The sequence below is a fragment of the Mus musculus genome, chromosome 17 (genome assembly GCF_000001635.26).
Source record: "Mus musculus strain C57BL/6J chromosome 17, GRCm38.p6 C57BL/6J".
NCBI classification, from domain to species: Eukaryota; Metazoa; Chordata; class Mammalia; order Rodentia; family Muridae; genus Mus; species Mus musculus.
This window is the reverse complement of record NC_000083.6, coordinates 10,556,951-10,579,636: the sequence shown is the minus strand read 5'-3', so window position 1 is coordinate 10,579,636 and position 22,686 is coordinate 10,556,951. Positions and strand designations below refer to the sequence as shown.

Here is a 22,686-nt window from a genome sequence, read left to right as displayed (position 1 = left end):
GTGATATAAGCTTACTGTCTGTTTCAACGATAGATTGTCATCCCCGAGAGGATATTAGCATCTGTATCTTGTTCATTTCAATCCTTCCATTTCTACAACTATGAGGAACACACTATACTCTCAGCAAACACTGATGAAGGAGGATTAGTATATAAGATGTATCTAAGATACTATATCTACTAGTATATAAGATGTAATATTAGTATCTAAGATGTATAAGGTGCTAGGTTTAATTCTTGGCACAAAGAAATGCTCAGTGCTTGTTTGAAACAGCCTGGCTGCTGACCGTGCAAGGTCCTCTCTACCCCCTCCCACCAGGGCTCCAAAGCTCTTCTTCTGACTGTCCCATCCCCACAGCTTGCAGAGTAAATTACAGCATTCTATTTTTAGTTGTTTTTCAGAAGATTCAGCGCAGCCTGCAAAGTGTTTAAAAGCTATAATGACGGACCAAGTCCTGCGGTTATATTTAGGTGGGCTCCCAGAGTTAAGGCTGAGCATCTCTGTCTGTTACATTCATGTTTACTTTCAAACCAACCAGGAATGTAGCCTTGACTGGACCAGAGGTTGTGAGGCTGCTCTGAAGTGTGTATATTCACCATCCACCAGTTTGTTGCTGGAAAAGATAAAGCTGACCTCAACTTTATTTTCAAAAGTTTCCCAGTGTTTCCACAGAAAGTACCTATGAAATCATTAAATGGTGCTTCAAATTCTTAGACTTTTTACTGTTGAGTTTAAACTTACTCTGACTACCTCTCTAGATCTGGCTAGTTTGTCTTTTACTCTGAGGGGGAAAAGCAGAGGGTCACATTAAGCTCTTTGAGCAGGTAGTTGGATATGAACAAGAGAAAAATGGAGACTCAGGACCAGAAGAGAAAAGTAAGAAGACAGAGAACCAGAGAAGAGATGTGAATGAGGACCTAGAGGAACAGAGGGTAAGGGTGGAGACTTAGGACTAAGGGAGAGACCCAGGACCAACCAGGGGAGAGAAGGTAAGGAGGAGACTCGGGGTCTAAGAAACTTTGAGAATGGAAACACAGAGCCAGACGGACAGTGAGGATAGAGACCCAGAATCAGAGGAAAGAAGATACAGATGAAGATCTAGATCCAGAATAGAGGCTCTGGACCAAAGGAAGGGAGGGACAGAACATAAATTCAAGGACACTCCAATGCAGAAACAAGTTTCCAATGTAGGGAGTATGAGAGATGAAAAATGGAATTTGACCTTGAGTAACAGGGAGCCAGCCAGGTCACATTATAGAATAAAGAGGAGGCTTATAGAGGTAAACTCATCTCTGATACACACTGAACGTGATCTGTCTGCAAGACCAAAGCTGTTGGAAGTATGAGCTGAAACTCAAGAAAAGAACGAAGCTCCTCCCTGGTGCACTGGCCATCATTTTGACAGCCTGGTTTCTTTTTATCTCTTGTTTTCAGGTCATAGTTGATCCTTTGTCATTAGGAGGTGGAACATCTTAAAGACAAGAGCCTTTGTCTTGTATTTTAGAGTAGTCAGGGGCTCTGCGTCCTATCAACCCTCAGGCCTTCTGTAATAGATGCTTTTGTGTAGCTCTTCATTTCAATCATTTTAATGTAGTCACCTTAGAAAGCAAATGACAGGCTGCTGTGATTAAGGAAACCAGGGCCAAGAAAGTGTCTATGATTGGCCAGATTCCCACAGCTAACATCAATGTCCAGAGTCCCCACTGGACCAAAGAGCACTTTACAGCCCCAGCAGAGATGGACCCACCAGGTCATTTAGCTACCTTTTGTCCTTTCTCTGCAGTGGCTTGTTGCTTTGCACTCAGAACAGTTTTCTAAGCCTGTGTGCATCCCTTTGGTCTCTCCTTATTATGGTTGACTCTCTAATGGAATGCTTATACTTCCAACACTGCCTCCCTCCCCTCCTCAGGATGCTCCATGCAGCCATTTCATGGTCGCCCCTACCAAGAATACTACCTGTGTCAGTAACCAATATGCAGTTTCTCCACATGCACACCAGCCAACATCTATCTCTCAAAAATAAAGGTTGTTTCATGATACTAGCTTTGAGAATAACAGGAAATCAGGACTGAGGAGCTGGCCCATTTGGTACACAGTATGCCACACAAGCATGAGCATTTGAGTTTGAATCCCTAGTCAAGCACACAAAAGGCTAGACATGACAATGTATTCCTATAAGCCTATCAATGGAGAATTCCTGGGACTTGCTGGCCAGCCAGTCTGTGAATGACCCTGCCTCAAAAAAACTAAGATGGAAATCAACTGAAGAAGACATTTGATGTTGACCTCTGACCTCCACACATACATAGACACACAGAGAAAAGGGAATAGGGAGAAAAAAAAAACCAGGAGGAATTCTTAACAGAGATCACAAAAGCTTATCTATTGATAGCCTGTACAGTAATCTAAAGCACTGACACTGGGTGATGTCTAATGCTCCCTGACGCCTGCCTTTCTCTTCTTCCTCATACCACCACCCTCTTTTCTGTATGGAAATATGAGAAGTAGCCAAGCATAGTGGCACACACCTTTAATCCCAAACACCCCCCACCAAGAGGCAGAGGCAGGGGGATCTCTCTGAGTTGGACACTAGCCTGGTCTTCAAATTGATTTCCAGAGCAGACAGGGCTACATAGCAAACCCTTGTCTTAAAACAAACAAACAAAAACAAGAAGGAAGGAGAAGGAAGGAAGGAAGGAAGGAAGGAAGGAAGGAAGGAAGGAAGGAAGGAAGGAAGGAAAAAGGGAGGGAGGAAGGGAAGGAGGGAGGAAAGGAAACAAAGAAAGAAAAGAAGTGTTCTCAAGTTTGGTGAAGAGTCCATATCAGCTGGGAGGATGAACCGTAACCAAATAAGATGTGATTCTCTGCAGGGGGCCATGCTAGCCTCATAAGAACTGTAATAATAAGGACCCCTTGGGTCCCCAATAGAGCACAATTTAAATGAATCCATGCGTCAGCTTTGCCTTAACATCATAGAATTCACACTCAATATTTGCTGCTTGTTTGTTTTTCTACCACATAGATGCCTTGAACCTCCGAAACAGACAGATCATCTGTGTGACGCTCAAGGTTCTCCAGCATCTGGTTGTGTCTTCGGAGATGGTGGGCGAAGCTTTGTTGCCCTACTACCGTCAGATCCTGCCAATCCTGAACATCTTTAAGAACATGAATGGTGAGTGACCTCAGGAGGCAAAATGTCTTCTCAGCATAAAACAAAGGAATGGGTTGGTGGAGAGATGAGGAGCAGCCTGCTTGGGACTATCACCCTTTGGTTTGGAGATCTAAACTGTGTAGCCCCACCCTCCACCACTGTCCCCTCCTTCCCCCAGGAAACAGTTAAATCAGCAACTGTGATTCCTCCTCATATGAACAGCCCACCCACTCAATAGATGAGCGCCAAAATGCTTCTACATGTTTCCAGTAATTAAACTGTAGAGTGTCCTTTAATAGTTCTTAAATACATTTGAAGGTTTTGGTCCTCCCTGCAAAACTTTATAGCCCACTATTTATAAACTGATTAAAGGTGAGTGTTTTAAATGCTTTTCAGATGTGGTAGGCAGTTTGGAGCTTTTCAACATCTGGTATTTCATCTCAAGGAAAAAGTAGAAAAATGATATTTTTCTACTCTTGAGTTACTAATGCTTAGTAATTTGTCATTAACAAATTCGGGTGGTGAGTATTGATTAAAAATAGATATGATGATTGATTTTTCTCTTGGAAAACTATTCTCCACCAAGCTTGGGGAGCTTGGATATTCTCAATGCACTGGTCACCCTGCGCCAGCCAATCCGTGGCAAGTCTGAAGGGGAGAAGGGTGCATAGACAATCACGGGCAGGCCATGGTTATGGGTTTACTTAAACTGTCAGTCGATTTCCCTGAAAGTACATGAATCTCATTCTTTTTTGTTGCTAATTTTGAGGCTCCATACTTCTCACATACATGGGAGAAGTCAACATGTGAAGCTGGTTCCTGACAGCCATGTAAATCCATTGGTAATTTAGTGGAACACAGCCTGAAAAGCTTGAAACACGATCTGTTCCTTGTACATATAGGAAAACAATAGCTAACAAAAGCCAGGCGTACAGCAGCCCCCTGCCGCAGACAAGCCTGGCATTTAGAGTCACCATCTTTGAATGTAATCACTGGTTATTATTGAATCTGCGTCACACGTACACTGTTCCGAACCTTGTGGAGTTCTCAGAAGCTCCTTAGCTGTCTTTTGATCGTAGACCTAATTATATGTTTGTGGTCCATCTCAAATCATCTGAAGGGGAGAAGGGTGCACAGACACTGAAGCAAGATGATTACTCCTGGGGGAGTTAAAAACTGTACTTTAGTAATTTAGTTCCATACTATCCAAACAATTGTTGTGGTAACAGCACTCTTATGTTATAAAAAATTACTTATAAACATTATTTATTCTTAAGTCATATTTTCTGCCATATGGTAGCATCAAATATCTGTGCATTTATAGAAAGCCTTCACATGGGTGTGATTCAGTTATGGCTCATCAGAACAATGTAAGCTTCCATGTATTCCTATCTGTAGATTTTAGCTCTAAGCTAAAGCTAGAGACAGAAGTAGAGAACTAGTGGGAGGCAGGGAGATAGATTGATGTGGACATGAGGGAGGGAGGGAGGGAGGGAGGGAGGGAGGGAGGGAGGGAGGGAGGGAGGGAGGGAGGGAGGGAAAATGGAGATGGACCTCAGAGAGGTGGGCAAGGACAGGTGGAGAAGAAAGAAGTGTAATAACCACACAACAGCTACTCAAGATGTCTAGGTCAACATTTGGAAGCCCGAGTTCCACAAATATGTTCTCAGTGCTCCTTGTGCAAACCCAGAGGATGCTCGCTGTTAGTGTTCCCAGCGCTTTGTTTTGAAGCCTGCCTCCTTGTCGCTTTTCTCTCTTAAAAACAAACATTTGTTTCTGAATTTGATAATCACAGAGATTGGGCCAGCCCACGTAGCTTCTCTCTTGCATAAGCTTGGAGGAATAGATTTGTCCATAGTGCTCTTGTCAAACATCAAAATCTTCAACTTAAATCCAAGTAATGTTTTGTATCCTTGTATGAATGAAGGCAACTGGCGAAGCTCAAGAGACAACCAATTTCTTGGGAACCAAACTGGGGAGGCAGGACTGATTCAGTCCCCACAGACAGTCCTCCTGAGGGTTCTGGGCTGTAAAACAAACCTATTATTTCCCTGTTGCTTTCTAGGGACAGTTTCCTTTTAAGTCTGTAACTAGAAAATGTCCATACTGTCTAATAAAGGTAAAGAGTGCTTGTCCATAAGAATATTGGAGAGCTCACTATGAGAAATTCATAGCTGATCTACGCCACCATCGGTCTCAAGCACAACCAACAATTTTGGAATATTTCCCAATGCACACATCAGAAATTTCATGTTCAAATTGCTTTTCTGTCAAACATTCTTCTGACATTTAAGAGGGAAACATTATCTTCAGCTTCATTTTCTCCTTTTCTAGAAGCCTGTCACCACAATGCCATGGTGAGGTTTACTATGTTCTAAGGGACCTATTATAAAATTGGATCATTATACCCTGTGAATGGAATGTTCTTCTTTAAAGGGGTTCTGTAACCCCAGATGTGGCTCTGTAACCCTGGATCCAAGTCTGCAAGGAATTCATCCCAGGACTTCCAGCTGTGTTAGCATTTTGTATTAGGAAAATAGTTCCACTTCATGATTTTAGATGCTGTGCCCATATTCACCGAGCCATAATTCTTACTTAATTTAAGCAGGTATCTCTCACAGCATGTCATTATATATCATTAAATTATGTCAGATTTTCAGTAATAGCAATAGGGAGAAGAATATTAAACTAGGCTCCAAAGCATTCGAAGATGTTTTCTCCTTTCTATACATCTGCTATTCCATGCTTGTCTTTTATGTAAATTGATGTCTCGTTAAACTTAGATTCAGATATGTTTCTTTCAAGTCCTACCACAGAATACTTTTAGAATGGGACCAGAGATAGATGAAAGAATACATCCTTTCAAATATAATGACTCCACTCTTCTGTCTGTCCCCTTGAAGCAGACTCTAGCTTGGTTCTACTGTCTGAACTCTTTTACAATGTTTTTCCTGTTTTAATGTTAAATGAATGTATTCTGAAACAAGCAGTGGGGGCTGAGCTGTCAGGGAGCCAGGCAAACCTGTCAGCAGTCACCCACAAGGAGGAAAACCAGGCCCCCAGGTTCAGGCCATGGGGGAAACGGTGTAGCTGAAGTCATCACCCTCTAAGGTGTCATGTCTTAGCCAGCCCGTAACACTATTCTTGCTCTAGAAGAGGAGACAGGGGGCAATGGAAACATACCACCACCAAGGACAAGTTCCCAGAGAGCAACTTCCTTCAGCTAGGTCTCATCTACAGAAGTTTCCAGAGCTCCCCAAATTAGCACCACCAGCAAGGGATGTACCCTTCAATACACAAGCCTTGGGGTACACTTCATATCTCAAACATGGGAGCAGCTTTTTATATAGGAGTGGGTGTGGTCACTAGAGGCAGTGAGTCCAGAGCCACATGCTAAAGTAAAGAACCATTGTTAAGTACATGCTCGGTAAAGGGGTCTGCAACCCTATAGGTGGAACAACATTATGAACTAACCAGTACCCCAGAGCTCTTGACTCTAACTGCATATGTATCAAAAGATGGCCTAGTCGACCATCACTGGAAAGAGAGGCCCGTTGGACTTGCTAACTTTATATGCCCCAGTACAGGGGAATGCCAGGGCCAAAAAGTGGAAGTGGGTGGGTAGGGGAGTCGGGGGGAGGGTATGGGGGACTTTTGGGATAGCATTGGAAATGTAATTGAAGAAAATACGTAATTAAAAAAAAAAGTACATGCTCGGCAACTTTATAATATAATTGTACATAAAATGTAGCAATGCTATCTGAGCTATAATCTGGCAACTTATCTAAGTGGGTGGAAGTTCTCCATAGAGCCTGTGACACAGTTCCTGTTTAACTACCAGTGTGAGCCTTCCAGACTCGGTGAGTAATGTGCAAGTTCTTCATCTCACCAGCCATGGCAAGGACTTGGCTGCTGAGCACAGGGTCCATCTTACTTCTCATGACTACATGCTAGGTGAGTTTTCACCTCGAGTTTAAGTTAAAGGATATATTGTTTTCAAATCCATCCTTTTCTTGCAAAATATTTAAGGTAAATGTGTGACTGTATTGGGGTAACACCATCTTCTAAAAAGATAAACCCATGTCAGACAGAGGAGGAAAGCCTAGATCAGGGCCTTCCATAAAAGATCCAAATCGATATCCATGTTTAGGTTTCATTTCTCCCATTCAGGTCATAACCAGGCCCAACCAGGTTTGAATTCATGGTCCAACAGTACTGAGTATGTTCAGGGTAGCACAGCCATTTCCTGGAGCTCATTGTTCCATATTTAAACAATGAACTAGATATGTCTAAAGTATGTTGATTTTCCAGGAGCTACATTGGGGTGAGAGAAAGAACAATTTCTAAAAACTGTTCATAAAATATATTTGTCATACAGCCAATATCATTTTCATCTCTCCTACGCTCTTTTATAAATGTTATTAAAGGTTACAGAAAATTAAGACAATACGAATGTTCGGCTTATAGCTTTACCAGATGAAGCTGCAAAATTAATGATGTGCTGTATTACATTTGAGGAGCATGAGCCAATTAATGACAGGAACTCCCTCATAGCTATGGCTGTGGGCTCTGACAACAAGAGATCAGAAACTTGCAGACACTGTGTCCATATGCCGCAGTGTTGGTTCCTAAGGGCAGCAATGGTCCTGATCAACTGTGTACCCAAAACATTCAGGACTTCTGGCCTCTGAGATACTGACAGTCCCACATCCATGCAATAGAGATGCAATAACCAAGCATCCTGCTCCTAGGTGCAGAAATCAAATGCCAGAATGTTTAGAGTAAGTCTGGAGCATGCACCACTCTGATGACACAGGGCCCACAAGGTGACTCAGCAGGCACAGGCACTCCTGGCTGGGCTGAGGACCTAAGTTCAATCCCAGGAATCCACACGGAGAAAGGAGAGAACAGGCCCTTGCCTGATGTCATTCTTTAGTCTCTACTGTGGCACATGCCCCTTTCCCACAGTGATAATAAATGATAGAATATAAATATTGTTTAAATTTTGGTAATTCGAGTTAGACCCATCAATCTATATAAATGATAAGAATATATTATATTTGCCATAATTTAGAATGTTTGTGTGAGGTCTTTGGCCTTGAAGTTTAAGTGGCTTTAGAGGAAAAAAAATGAAACAAAAATCCACTTTTCATAAGGGCATAAGTAGCCATGTGTGTTAAATGGTCCTGTGAGTTGTTATAGTCCTATGAGTTGTGTGGTCCTATGAGTTGTGTGGTACTGTGAGTTGTGTGGTCCTGTGAGTTGTGTGGTACTGTGAGTTGTATGGTACTGTGAGCTGTGTGGTCCTGTGAGTTGTGTCTTCTTGTGGTCTTTTAAAATGCTGGTGAACTTTTGTGTACTCATTTTTTACCCCAAGTTAGGAAGTATAACTTTTCTTGTATAATAGTTATTTCTCTTTTAGGAAATTTGAGTTTCGTTTGGAGTTAAGGCTCATTGCCTGTGAAATGCTGGCCTGGTTTTATCTATAACTCACACTTTGGGAATTTGGTTCAAAGTTCCTGAAAATGATTATGTTTATTGAATCTGCAAGCACCGAGTTGTCCTGAGCTCACAGGGGAAGTCATTAGAGCTGCCCCTGCCCCTGCCCCTGCCCCTGCCCCTGCCCCTGCCCCTGCCCCTGCCCACTGTTTCTGAATGTGAGGTCGGCAGTATCACACATGTATCTCGTCTAAGTACTTACCCACATAGATTAAAACCTAAGTCTACCAAGAATCCTAGGGTCAAATATAGATCATAACTAGCCCTGACATTACTCCTGAAAATGGCTTGTCAGATGAGAGCTTCTTTTCGAGGACAACACTCCTATAACTTTCCCATGGGAAAGTTTTGTTCAGTCTAAGGAGAGGGACCTCATTTTGAGCAGAAAGAATGGTGGTCCATTGATTTCTTAATTCTTCTGAGATGCTACAAACTATCCAGACAGGAAAACAAACACTTCCCATAGCTTTGAGAACTTCCTTGGAGACCCTAGGGATGCCCAGGAACTCATTGAAGTGGAAGAATGCATTGCAGGCAGGAGTCTCTGCCCAAACCAGCTAAGCAAGAAACCCAGGTACCTCAGGCCTAAAGGAGGATTAAAGCAGTAAGTAGAGTTTACCTTGTATACAAGAATGGAAGAGGCTTTGGGCAGATCAAATAATATGGAGAAAACCAAGAAATGGGACCGCATGGGCAGTAGCCACAGAGCAGTTCTGAGGTGTGAAGGCTCAGGCCTTTGATCCTACTCATCATGCTTAATCCTGTTTATCAAATGCAAAGGAAAGAATGGGCAGTTACACAATTCCAGTGTGCCTCAGTTTCCTTAATTTAAAGAGCAGGTTGTTGGAAGAGTTAAAGATATTTACAAACCTTCAGTGAGCTCGTAGGATATGTCTTCTGGCTGGAATTAAGTGTGCACTGTGGCTGTAGCAGAGTTGCCCAGGAGAGAGGATTTGGTAAATGTTAGGTGTCTGTACTGCTTGTCTCAGAGGGTGTTGTGACAAACTAGAAACATATGGTTTTCTGCTGTCCCTCCAAGGGTATTATGTACAATCCATTAGAATTAATGTATTTTGTAAGGTGATTCCATACAAAATAAATTTAAGAATTATTACATCTACTATATGCCAGGAGCAGAAATATGACACGGGATGTCTTTTGTTGGTGCTCATAATCCCCATTATGCAAACAAGCCAACATGGACAGACTTTCTTGTTCACTCTTCCCACTCTAACGGGAGTTTTAGCCACTCCCTTTGACTCTTCAATTCATGTCAGAAGACTGAAGTATCTAATCACAGGCCAGACCAGGTGTACCAAGAATTGCTTGTCCTGAAACCCCAGAGTCTTACTAAAGTAGACATGGCTTTGAGGCTACACGCAGCTTCTACATTTGCTGAACATCTACCCCTCCCCCGCGCCCACGTCTCTCCTCATTTATTTGTAGTAACTATAGCATTCTCATCTCATCGATGCCTTTGAACCCAGGCCCAGACTTCCCGTCACACAACAGTTAATATTCTAGAAATAAGAGGTGTTGGAGAATCTGTTTATTCGAAGGCTGACGTCTTGTGTTGGAGTGGATCTCCTCAGCACAGCTCTGTCTTGGGAATCTCAGGGGCACAAAGGACTTTCATAAGGAGGAAAAGAGTTTGCACTCCAGCGTCAAGGAGACGATGTGCTGTGAGGGAGCTGAGCCCAGTCTTCCTCTTCTGAGGTGCATGTCCTCTTTTCAGCTCTGGCAGGAAGGCTGCAATTGACCTCAGCATGCATTGTCTTTAAAGAGAACCATTGCTTTTTCAATAAGTTAGACTTCACAGCAGTCTGAGTGTGTGCTGGTGGCTGTCCGGGAATAATGAATGAGGAGATTGACACATTCTCTGATGTTCTGTGAAGGTTTCCTGAAAGTTGGGGTTCTGGAACTCCAAAGAAAGAGTGTTTAGTAGTTAGCAATAAAATCATGAGGTGAGTTCTCCAGCTTGTAGGATGCAGAGCAGAGGTGGGAGGGTGGGGCCTGATCTTACCCAAGGACCAATCACAAAACATTCGCCACTGTGACAAAACCAGACCCACGGGAATATCAAACTGCAGTTAGATCTGTGGCCCAAGCACACTTTGATTGTCTCCAGACCCATGGCCACTTTGGTTCACCTACAACAGCTTCCACAGGAACATCCCATCCACTGTCCCGAAGCAACAGTGACAGGCCGCAACAGGAGACCTAATGGGACTGAACCAATGCAAGCGTGTGTTGTCAGAATGGCCACTGCGATTGACACGGTGCTTTCTAGCCTGGAATGGCTATCCCATGGACCAGTCTCAAGGCCCTTGTGACCTAGGTCTAGTTTTCCTCCAGATCAAAAAGAGAGCATCATGTCACCTCTGTCTCCTCCTAGGCCCCTCTCTGTTGGGTGAGCTATTCTCTGGGCAAAGTCACACTCCCTAGCTGTACCCTTGGGTAGAGGTCCTGTTTCTTCTTTACATTATTTTCATGTATCCCAGGCTTTCCTCAGACTTGTTACATATCCACATATAACCTTGACTTTCTGATCCTTCTGCCTTTCCCTCCTTAGTGCCAGGATTTCGGGACTGAGCTACCACTTCCTGTGTGCTGTGCTGAGGTCCTTGTACGCTAGGTATCCATGCTATCGTGGGCTCTGTACTGAGCCTGTATCCTGTTTCTTGGGTCTGTCTCCGCACCAAAGCCCAGGTAGAGGAGGAGAGACAACACCCACCCCCCTGCATAACTTACATGCAAAGCCGTGTTTGAAATACACTTTATCCACATCCTTCTAAAGTTACCCAACCAAGATTTACCCACAGAATTCCTTGATTATGCATGGTTCTCAGGCCTTGACCCATAGCACCCTTGGCCCCTGCTAGCTGGGAACACAGGCTCACCAGTCTCCACCAACTCAGCTAAGACCTTTCAGGCATGCCAGCAGAGATGTGTGCAGTGTGCTTTAATGTATTTGAAGACTAACACAGGCCCTGGATGAGGCTGCATGCAGATGCTTGCCCAAAAGGGAACTGTGCTGTCTTCTATTGGTGCCGCAGAATGTTGTATTTAACCTGGCCAAGGAAGGAAATGGGGAATCGCAAGGCTTTTAATGAAGAGACTTCTTCTACCCTCAGTTCATAATCTGTACTTTTCATGGCACCTAAAACATCACTTGTTCTAGATTTGCTGATAACTAAAATCTTTTCTGCATTTTCCTTGATATGCAGATCTTTGCTGAGCCAAAGCAAATGACATTTTAAAGGTCTCTTTGTGGACACTGCCTGGAAAATAACAATGTAACCAAATGTAATTGTTATGTTGAATCATCAGTAGGTCTGAGGCAGGGGTGGGGATGCCGGAACATTGTAAGCTTTGCTCAGCCCAGGGTCCATTCCAGCTGCTCGCAGGTCTGCAGCAGGGCCCAGAATGTTTTACTCCTAAGATCTGTGGGAGACTGAATCAAACCAGACCCAAAAGAATCTTGCAGACCTTGAACTTGGCTCATCTCAAGTTCTCCCCCACCCCAGGCCCCACCCCCACCCCCGGCTCAACTTGGGCTGTCTTCTAGCTGAAAGCTGGCCTGAGAAATGGGGTGAAATTCACCTGTTTCATGGTCTTTGTGATAACCTACTCACCCCTACCAACTCACCCTATAAGTTTGACTATGAACCCTGTTCCGAGACTCTGTCCCAGTTAGGACGCAGAGGAGGAAGAGGAGGACCCCTCCCAAAGTCGGGCAAGTGTTGAGTTCTCAGGATGGATGCAGCTCGGCTCAGGACCCTTAAGTTACTGGCTTCTACTGCAACAGAGCCTGTAGCCCTGTGGCTCCACCCTCAATATTCTGTCATCCTCTTCCTATACTGACTTCATGGTAGGTTCTCAAGTTACTTCTAAGAATCCCTGCACAGTCAAAAATCCCTAAAGCATGGACATTAAGCTTCCTCTTGGTCCCATGCACTGTTGATCTCACAAGGTAGGTGTCACCTTGCTAGTTCTGAACCCCAGTGCTTTCTCTCTAGAGGAATTTCTGTGGACAACTCCCACGAACACGCACTGGACCCTGGAAAACAATCCAGTGCCAGGTGGGATTCAGAGCAGTGCCCAGAGATGCCACCAGCAGCAGGGCTGTAGGTGTGGCTCGATGGACCTTGTGGTCCAAGTAGAGCCTCCTTCACCTCCATGCTTGCCTTGACCCAGAAAGTCTGAGCCCCAGCCCCAGCCCCAGCCCCAACCCCAGCCCCAGCCCCAGCCCCAACCCCAGCCTCAGCCCCTGCCACACTTCCTGTTTTGGTTTGGTTTTTTAGCAGATCAAGATCCTGTAGGAAGGATTGTACACGTAGGCTGAAAACAGCTTCCCATTTTTATTGTCTTCCTTTAAAAATTCTGTATTTTCTCACTTTGACAGAATGGAATTGAATTAGTTCAGCATAAGCTTTGCCATCATTGAAGGTGGAATTGAAAAACAGAACAGGCCCTTTCCCTAAAAAGAACTGGAAATGCACTGAGATTTCCTTCCTTGCCTGCTTCCTGAGTCATAATGCATGGACCTCTTAAATTAATATATAAGTAACAGAGGAAAAAAACAGAGTGGGGGTGGGGTGTCACAGTAATCAGGCTCCAGATCCAGCCCTCCAAGGTCAATCTTCCCCAACCCCCTTAAATACATTGCTTTTCTATCAGCTCTTTCTGAGTCTATTTATATCCATGTTGAGGTAGCCATACAACGAAAAACAATCTTTTCCACTCACTAGATGACCTTCCAATTAAATTTTGGCAAACCAGTTTCAATTGTGCCTGTTTTGCACCTACAACTTATCTTAGAATTCCTTTCTTGATTCTTTAAATTATCTTTATCACAAGCTGAAAAGCTATTTAATGATACAATATTATTTTTTAGAAAACAAGGATGTAATTGTGTCATTACTGTTCAGTGGTTCTCTATGTTAAGCTTCGTGTTGACCTGAAGGCATTTGGATATTATTTATACACACAAAGGATTGAGGAAAGTTTGTAGTTGTCCTAACAGAAATACTTCAATTCTGTATTTTGTGTGTGTGTGTGTTTGTATATTATAAACATAAGATAGAACCAACTCACCAAATGGCTTAGATTTCATTCTCTTTAGAAACACTGAAAAAATATTTTGTCTTTTCCACATTTCTTGGTAGATGAAGTTCAAAAGTGTTGGGTAGGTTCAGAGAGTTCTTAGGGTCAGAGCCTGTGAACTGGCAGCCTGAAGAAGCTAGGCTCAGCCACCTCATCCTTGATAGGACAAGAGACAGACGCCTAGAGATGGCTCAGTCAACAAAGTGCCTGTTGTAAAGATTTGAATTCAAATCCCCAGCACCCACATAACAGGTGTCTCTTAGCCCTTTCTGCTTCAAAGCCAATCCTGGTGGCTCAGTTCCTTCCAACCTCTGACTCCTGTGTCACACGGGGTCTATTCTGGGATGAGGGTAACCTCCCCACTTTAAGGTCAGCTCAGCAAACTTCTACTTTTAGTTTCCTTTCCTGTTGTGAGAAAATGGCCCAACAAAGCAACTTAAGGGGGAAAGGGTTTGTTTTGTCCCTGGTTCCGGGATGCAGGCAATCATGGCAGAGAGTCTTGAGGGCAGGAGCTTGAGGCGACTCATCACAATTTATCTACAGTCAGGAGGCAAGCAGAGGTAAATGCTTCTCTCTGGTCATTTTCTCCTTTCCATTCAGTCTAGGACTGGCCTATGGAATCACACGGTCCTAGGGTGGGTCCCAAGGTTTGTCCACTGGCTAATCTGGCCTAGTTGACAGGTACTATGAACTATCACAGGAACCTTAACTCTGTCTACAAAGCCACCCCACAGTCATGATTGGATCAGAACACAAATAAGAGAGGAGAACTTGAGGACATGTTTAGAAGCGAGCTTTCCAGATGCAGCCATCCAAACCTTGATATCTGCCCGACTGTGGTGAGGAAAGTGAGGCCCATGTCTAAGAGGACACAGAATTAAGTCCATGCAGAGAGTGAAGCTAGCATGACCCTGGACTCCTGAGGTCAGCTCCGAGAAGCCCAAAGTTGTGCAAGGCCTTCAGTGCACAGGAGCAAGACACGGATTTCAAAGATGTCTCTTGCTCTTGGAGTAATTATCTAATATTAATACAATAACAATGTAATTAGATAATATCATCTAATATGTAATTAGTAATTATCTAATAATTGAATGATTTATTTATAAGTGAAAATGAAAACCAGTAGGTTAAATGCCTTTCAAAAAGCTAGTCTGGTAATGGGACAGGGGTGTCTCTGGCTGGGTTAGCCAATGGCACACTCCCCCCTGGTGTTTGATCCTCCATACAACCAGCATATGTCTGTTTCTAAGAAATTTCAAGACTTCTTATAATCACACAGAATGGAATGAGAAGGATGGGATATTAGTTTTAAAATGCTTATCTCTACCTTACATACGAACACACTGAGAACTGGGTTAAAATGACTCACCCAAGTCAGATGTCAGAACAGGCCGAAGTTAACACCTAAAACATGAACAGACACTAACAGGACATTGAGCCCAGACACTCCAGAGATGAGGAGCACTGGCTTCCAGAGATGGTGTTTTGGAATGCTGGTCACTAGGTTTGCTTGGTGTGTGACTGACAGAGGATGTTTGCTGGTCCACTGTAGCAGCGAGCCTGTGCCGCTGTTCAAAGCTGCTGCTCAAATTCTTGTGCACTATAAAGCAAAAGCATTTTCAGATTGTCATTTTCTGTGATAGTGCGCAATGATAGACTGGAAGAGTGGTTCCTAATAACCTGAATGTACAGCAAGTGTGCCTAATTTAAAATGCCAAAAGGGGGCCAGTGAGATGGCTCAATGTGTAGGAAAATTTGTTGCCCGGCACCCATAGAAGCTGGGCATGGCCTCTCATATTATAGAAGATGGACACAGGAGGATTGCTGGGCTTGCTGGCAGTAGCCAAGCACCAGGGTTAGTGAGAATATGGTGCATACTGATAGAACAAGACACCTGAAGTTCTATGGCCTCTGCATCCAAACTTACATGTGTCCATATACCATGCACACACACACATACACACACACATGCACGCACTTTCTCTTGCATAAGCACATACACATGCATGCATGCATGCATAGTCATACACAGACACCAGGAAAAAAAACACAAAGTTTTTTAATCCCAGACAAATTCCTTCATAATTATGCATAAATTTGGTGTCATTTATGGACTGGGTATTCCTAGAAAAGTCTTTATCCCTAATGGATATTTGGAGAATGTATTAAAAGAATTTTTAGCCTGTTTTATTAAATCTAAGATGAAATAAGGTGTTTAGATACTTCATTTTTTTATGTATCACTGTGAGACTAAAAAGTGTAACTAATTAAACTGTGGAACAGTCTTTGTCCAGAAATAAAGGCTAAGACAGAAGGATTGCCGTGAGTTTGAGGCCAGCCTATGCTAAAGAGTAAGATCTTATCTCAATAAACCAAACCAAAGCAGCAAAATTAAAAAGTCATAAACAGAAAAGCTGTGACAGTGGAATCTATTGTCTAACCTGACCCTGAAAGTGAGGCATCTCCATCTCAGAAGCAGGAAGGGGCTAAGAGCCTTGGTGTCTACACTGCTTTAGGGGTCTCCCCAAGATCACCAAAAACAGTCCTCACAGAAGATAACCATAAAGGCCAAGTTAAGGGACTCAAGATAATTTTAGATCTTTGCCACAGGCATCCAAGATTCTAGCATAGATTAATTTAATCCAAAATGTACTTATTGTGTTTTCTAGAAAGGACCTCTTTCAGTTTGTGCTTCCTTGTCCAGTGTATCTTCCCATTTGGTGGGGAGGGAAGAAAAGTAGATCATAGCACCACACAAAACAGGCAGCCATCCATCTGTAAGGACAGCGGAACCACACGAGTGTGTGAGGCCTCCGGGACCGTTAGACACAGAAATCATTTGGAAACCAAGGTGACTGAGAACATAGATATGTCCCCCATGTATGTCAGGACATCAGTAGACAGTTAAAGCGGGAGTCAGGCACGTTTGCTTTGATATTTTAGATGAGTTGCTCTCCTGAATAACGAATTTGAAATTGTGACCCTAAATAAATGGCAGAATTTTAGTTATTTACAAATCAGAACAAAATGACGGGATATGATAGAGATGTTAGGAGAAGTACAGTAAAGCAGACACCACGAGACCATTGTTACTTGTACATTGTAACATTGTAAGTGAAGCAAATAGCTCAGGTTTCACAGTGCACATTGGAAACGTGCAGTTTTTATGCCCCTAATACCCATTCTAAGCTCACAACTCAATCATGACATGGCAGAAATGGATTGTCTTGTATTGGTTAGTGATGTCTCATGTTTAATTCCAAGTTACTAGGTAGAGAAATTTAAAATAACAACCATATATTTTGACTGGACAATTTTAATAGAAAATGGAATCAAATTGAACCTCGCTCTTAAACACTATTTGTTTTGTAAAATGTTTCCTTTCTAAGCACAGTTCCTAAAGAAAAACCCATTTGTTTTAGGAGGAATGGTTCTGTGTCTTTAGCCTGACTGATATTCCCCCAGCAGGCTCCCTGGACACAACAGACATGTAGTTTAAAATGGCCTCTACCTTTTGTTCTCCACAAATCAATATTGTGAGGTAACTATAGTTGTAGTTTCTACAGACAAAAAAAAATGTTCTTCTAGTCCTGGTAATAACTCGTAGAATGAAATCCTTATATTATGTGTGAAGTAATTGAAAATGTGTACTTATCTCTGTTTATCACCACATTACAGAGAACTGCTTCCCTGACCCTATTTCTGAAAGACAGCCTACTGGTCTTAGAACTTTTTACCTACTTTTAACAGCACTCTATTGACCTATTAAACTTCTCTTAATTTCCTACGTTTTAAGAACAAAGCATAACTCATTCCTAATAAAACATATCCAAGGTAATAAAATCAGTTATAAGTGAATTTTGTATTGATATAAATAAGTGTCCCTAAGTAAATAATTTCTATGCCCAACACACAGCGTCCCAAGCCTGCCCGTTAGAGCACAGCTTCACAGTACAAAAACTTCCATTATAAAAACCTGTGAGATAGAATTTAACACATTTTTAAAACCTAACACTGTTCGATTGCAGTGGGAAGATAAATTCTAATTACTATTTAATTTCTTGGTTGAGAGTCTCCAGCATGCAGAATACAAAATTGACTCCAAATTTATGCAATTAATATTAGCACTTAGCCATTCCTTTAGAAAATTCAATGACTCAATTTATTTAGCTCACAAAAAGGCCCAACCAAATAAAAAGTGCTTTAAGTTTGGAAAGTTTAAAAAGTGGCCATTAATATATAGTCAAGTGGTCTGCCATTAGTGCTCTGGTGCCCACTGGTTCACTAAAGGGCCCCTGAGAAGATGGGGAATCCTACAGGCAGTAAGATACTTGAGGTACTGTAGGAATATAAACTTTCTTTTCTTTCCCGAGACCATGAATTAATACATACAGTATGTGATTGAGCCCTGTGATCTGTATATAGATCCATTAAGAAAAACCTCAAAATTTTTCTTTAGACACCAATGGTAAACCAGCCAAACAAAAGCAACCTAGGGAGAAAAAGGTTATTTTGGCTTACAGTTTGTTCTAGTTACTTTTCTTTTGCTGCAATAAAACATCAGAACAAAGCAACTTTTTTTTTTTAAAGCATTTACTTGATCCTTCGGTTCTAGCTCCTGGGGGTTGGAGTCCATGCTGGTGGAACAGAGCAAAGGCATGACAGCAGGAATGGCTGAGTCCCCATCTCAAACCAGGAGCAGAGGCAGAGAGCACACTGGGAATGCCACAAATCTTTGGAAACCGTAAAGCCTATCCCCAGTGATACACCTTCTCCAACGAGGTCATATTTCCTAGTCTCAACAAACAGTTCCACCAACTAGGGACCAAGTATTCAAACTGGAAGCCTATGGTGGCCATCTTCATACAAGCCCCCATGGGCGGCCTAGTTCTAGTTTATCACAGAGGGGAAGCTACAGCAACAAAAACTGGAGGGAGCTGGCCACTCTCCATCCTCAGTCAGAAGCAACAGATTCTCGTACAGGCTTGTGCTCAGCTTGCTTTCTCCATGCTCACACAACTCAGGATGCCCACATTAGGGGATGGTTCCACCCACAGTGGTCAGGTCTTCACACCTCAATAACTATAGTCTAGATAATCCCTCATAAACATTCTCAAAGACTCAGGTTATGCTAGTCTGTGTCAAGCTGACAGTTAAAACTAACACTGCATACAAATTATTTTTGAGTTGATTATTTCTTCTTTGTTTTCTAATGATGTAAACCCAAAGGAATCATTCTACCAACCACACATACAGGGTAGATAGTCCTCTGTTTTAAATTCATAAGGAGATTATTGGTTTGCTAATTTGTCTCTATTGGTTTTGTTGTTGCTGTTGTTGCTGTTGCTGTTGTGGTTGTGGTTGTTGTTAACAGTGACAGACATTCATTTGTGTTTTTTCTACACTAGATTCTGAGGTTAACTCTTTTCATGAATCATCTCATTTAATCCTTAAACCCAGGAGAGAGAAAGTATTCTTCATCCAATTTAACAGATGAGCAAATGAATGCAGGGAGATTAAGTAATTTGCACATTGACAATCAGTTCATAAAAGGGCCCTGATGGCATTATTCAAATGGAGAGAGAAATAAACAGTGATAACTTCCATGGTTTTCCCATCTCATGAATACCCAGCCTCTTCACTGCACCTAATTAGGTGTCTCATTACCGTGTATTAGACAATTGTTCGGATAAACCGATTTCCTTCTTCCAGTGTTTAAACCAGCATGTCCAACTGACAGTGCTGCTGGACTTGTAGCTTTCCCACAGTTGCTGTTGTTTAATCCTTGTTATTCTTTTTATAAGTTTGAGATGATTCAGAGCAATTACAAGAAAAAGCACTTTAGAGAGAAGAGTCGACAAGGCTTAAGCAGGGAGAGACAAGACATGAACTAATTGGCAGAGATTAGTTAGTTGCTCACAATGATCAGGGAAAAAAAAGCAGGAAGCAGGGTGATGGCTGTCTGAGGGGGTAGGGGAAAGACTCAGTGGTTACATGAACAAGCATGTGGACCTGAGTTAGATCCTTACACACAGAGAGAAGATGGGTGTGACCTTGTGCATGCCCTTCATCTCAACACTGCTGGTGGACAGAGATAGAAGGATTACTGGAGTTTGCTGGCCACCAGCTTAGCTCCAGTTTCAGTGACAGACTCCATCTGGAGGTAACATGACAGAGAGTGATGGAGCAGCAACCTTGGTGGCCTCTTCTGACTCCTCCATGTGCGTACATGGACATGTATGTTCCCAACAATGTGCATGCATCATACACACACCTACATAAGAAAAGAAAAAGAATTAGCATTCAGTATCATTAAGTACGACCTAGCTTTTAATACACATGTGTGGCATTGAGCTTAGGTGGAAACGAGGCTCAGATTCAGCATTTAGGCAGTAGTGTGGATTTTTTCAGTGCTTTAGACAGGATCTCCTCTGAATACATAGTATATGCAACACAGTTAATAGAGCATGCCTAGAGTTTTGTCGAGTTAATAAATCTGATCCCAAATGCCCTTGCACATCATGATGTGGGCATCTTCCTGTAAGGTTCTCAAGACCAGAGCTGTCCCTGTGCAGCAGTCTGTCCTTTGTGTAAACACAGTTTTGCTGACTGTGTTTCTAAATGGAAGTGCTCACCATCAGCAAGACTTAACTAGGGACGATTCAGGAGAACTGCAAGAAACCCACTTTGGAGAGAGTTTACAAAGTCTGCCCACTGGAAGATGGGAATGAATTGTAACTTTTGGAAATTAAAAACAAAACAAAACAGCAAACAATAGCACAAGTATAGGTTTACTTTTTTTAGGTTTTGGAAAGATTAATTGCTGGAAAAAAAAAAAAAAAAACGGAGTTCTGTCTGAACTCATTACATCACAGGGAACGTTTCAGGCTGACTCCGTCTTGTGGAAGCGAAGTGCAAGCCCCTGCAGTTACGCTGTAACCACGTTTGCAATATCAGTGTCATGCTCGCAGGGTAGCATTTCACAGCCCTTGTTATTTTCTGGCTCTCACAGTCTCTTTCCTTCCTCTTTTTAAATGTCCCCAAGCCTCAGAAGGATGATACAGATGGCCTGTTAGGGCTCAGCATTGAGACAGCACTGACTCTCAGCACCCAGGTCAGCCAGGAATCTGCATCTACAGCAGCTCATAGCAAAAAGAAACCTCTCTGCTCGGGGCTTAGAATAGCATCTGCCTCTGGGGATAATCATAACTATTTGAAAGACAGTGTTGTCCCTAAACAACAGTGCTGAGTTTCTGTCTCGGGCCTAAGGGTTTGGGGTTGGGTTTATAGTGCCAGATGTGAGTTTCCTCTTGTGGAGTCCTCCTTAGGTTGAAGCAGAGTAGTTGGTTACCTCCATAAGCATTATGCCACTATGGTACACATGGGCACACCTTACCTAGCAGGTTGGTGTTATAGTTGGCAGAGTTCACAGCTGAGTAAAGCCAGCTTTCCCCTCTCCAATAGCCTGCATATCCCCTTTCACCACTGTGAAAGCCAAAGCGCGGGGCAGAAGCTTCCAGCTCAACCCCAGTTTAATTTCCTGTACATTCCCATAAAGAGATCTTATCCTTCACTCAAGATTTCTTACTGAACTTGATACTCACTTATTGGCTTGGCTGGCTGTCCCGTGAGCTCAAGGAGTCACATATAGAGTGTACACACACACACACACACACACACACACACACACCACAGGGGTTATAGATGCAAACATGAGTGTGGGTTTGCATGTTTGTATGGCTGGCACTTTGCCCACTGATCCAACTCCTTGTTACCTCTAGCTGTTATCATTATATCCTGGAATATATAGGAATTGTGCTCATCTCAAAATGTGTAAATATTAATAGTTGTTGGTAGCTTTCTATTTTCTGAATTTTGGTTCAGTACAAGTGACACTGTCTGAGGCCAAAGCTGTCCATACAAATTAAGTAAATGTAGGTCTGCTGTCTCTACAGGATAGAATGTTAGATCACTGCTCTGGCCTGAAAGCAAAATATCACCTTAACAGAGCACTGTCAACACATCCCTGGGCTTGCTGACATCTTGATTATTTCCTATCCTTTTTCTGAGTATCATTTTATTGGACAGGGAATAGCCCAACTGACTGGATTCAGTGTCATGTCTCATAACGCCAAAGAAAATCTTGGATTATTTGTAAGAGTGCTTTACCAGCCAACTTTTAAAAAAGAATGCAATGGAGTAATCTTTCAATATTCTCTTCCCCTTGCACCTCAAAATTCAATCACGTTCCTGTCTCAATACTTTTTCATTTACAACTTTATTTACACACACACACACACACACACACACACACACACACCACACACACAGCACACACACACACATAGCACACATGCCCAAGCATGCGCACACACACCTTCTCCATTTCTGATGCTTGCTAATCCACCTCATCTGGGACAGTCAATTCCTTTTTTTCCCCACAGCAGCAGAAATCAGAATTGCTGTCCCAGTCCCAGTCTTAGAGGGGAAAACCTCCGGCTCCTCTAAGAACTTGCAGAACAAAATAATTGTATAATATTCTGTGGCTTTCTGGTCTTCCATTTTAAGAGGTTAAAATCTTTTATGGTTGCCTGATATTTTAGTTTTAATTTTCAGTGATTTAAAAGCTTAGATCCTATGTGCTTGGGACAAATGGCATCATAGTAGTAGAAATGGTCAACCTACCAACTGAACTTTTCGAGGTAAACACATCAACATTTCTGGAGTTTAGGTGTTTGTTTGTTTGTTTTTAATCTTTAAAATTTCTTCTCTTGGCTAACTAACAGTTTGAGTGCATACTTCCCTGGGTTCTGTGAAGCCCATTCATGAGAAAGTGCTTGGATAAGGGAGCACAGTGAAATCTGAAAGTTGGGCCCAACATAGAAAGTCAAGTGCACAATCCGATGCCTAGGAAGAAATGAAACATAACG

At 42.6% G+C, this 22,686-nt stretch overlaps 1 protein-coding gene and 1 long non-coding RNA gene across 5 annotated transcripts in view; one reads left to right on the top strand and one right to left on the bottom strand.

Moving 5' to 3' along the window:
• Window positions 1-22,686, top strand: part of Pacrg (PARK2 co-regulated) — a 437,183-nt gene that overhangs the window by 260,555 nt on the left and 153,942 nt on the right. For both annotated transcript variants that reach the window (XM_006523353.4, NM_027032.2), the window contains one exon: window positions 3,023-3,172. In XM_006523353.4, the coding sequence (XP_006523416.1) occupies window positions 3,023-3,172 (150 nt within the window). The remainder of the gene's footprint in view (window positions 1-3,022; window positions 3,173-22,686) is intronic.
• The window catches only part of Gm16168, a 76,260-nt gene continuing 63,753 nt past the window's right edge, over window positions 10,180-22,686 (bottom strand). For 2 of the 3 annotated variants that reach the window (XR_003952274.1, XR_876409.3), the window contains one exon: window positions 10,180-20,030. This is a non-coding gene — a long non-coding RNA (predicted gene 16168). The other variant, XR_003952273.1, reaches the window with a different exon arrangement.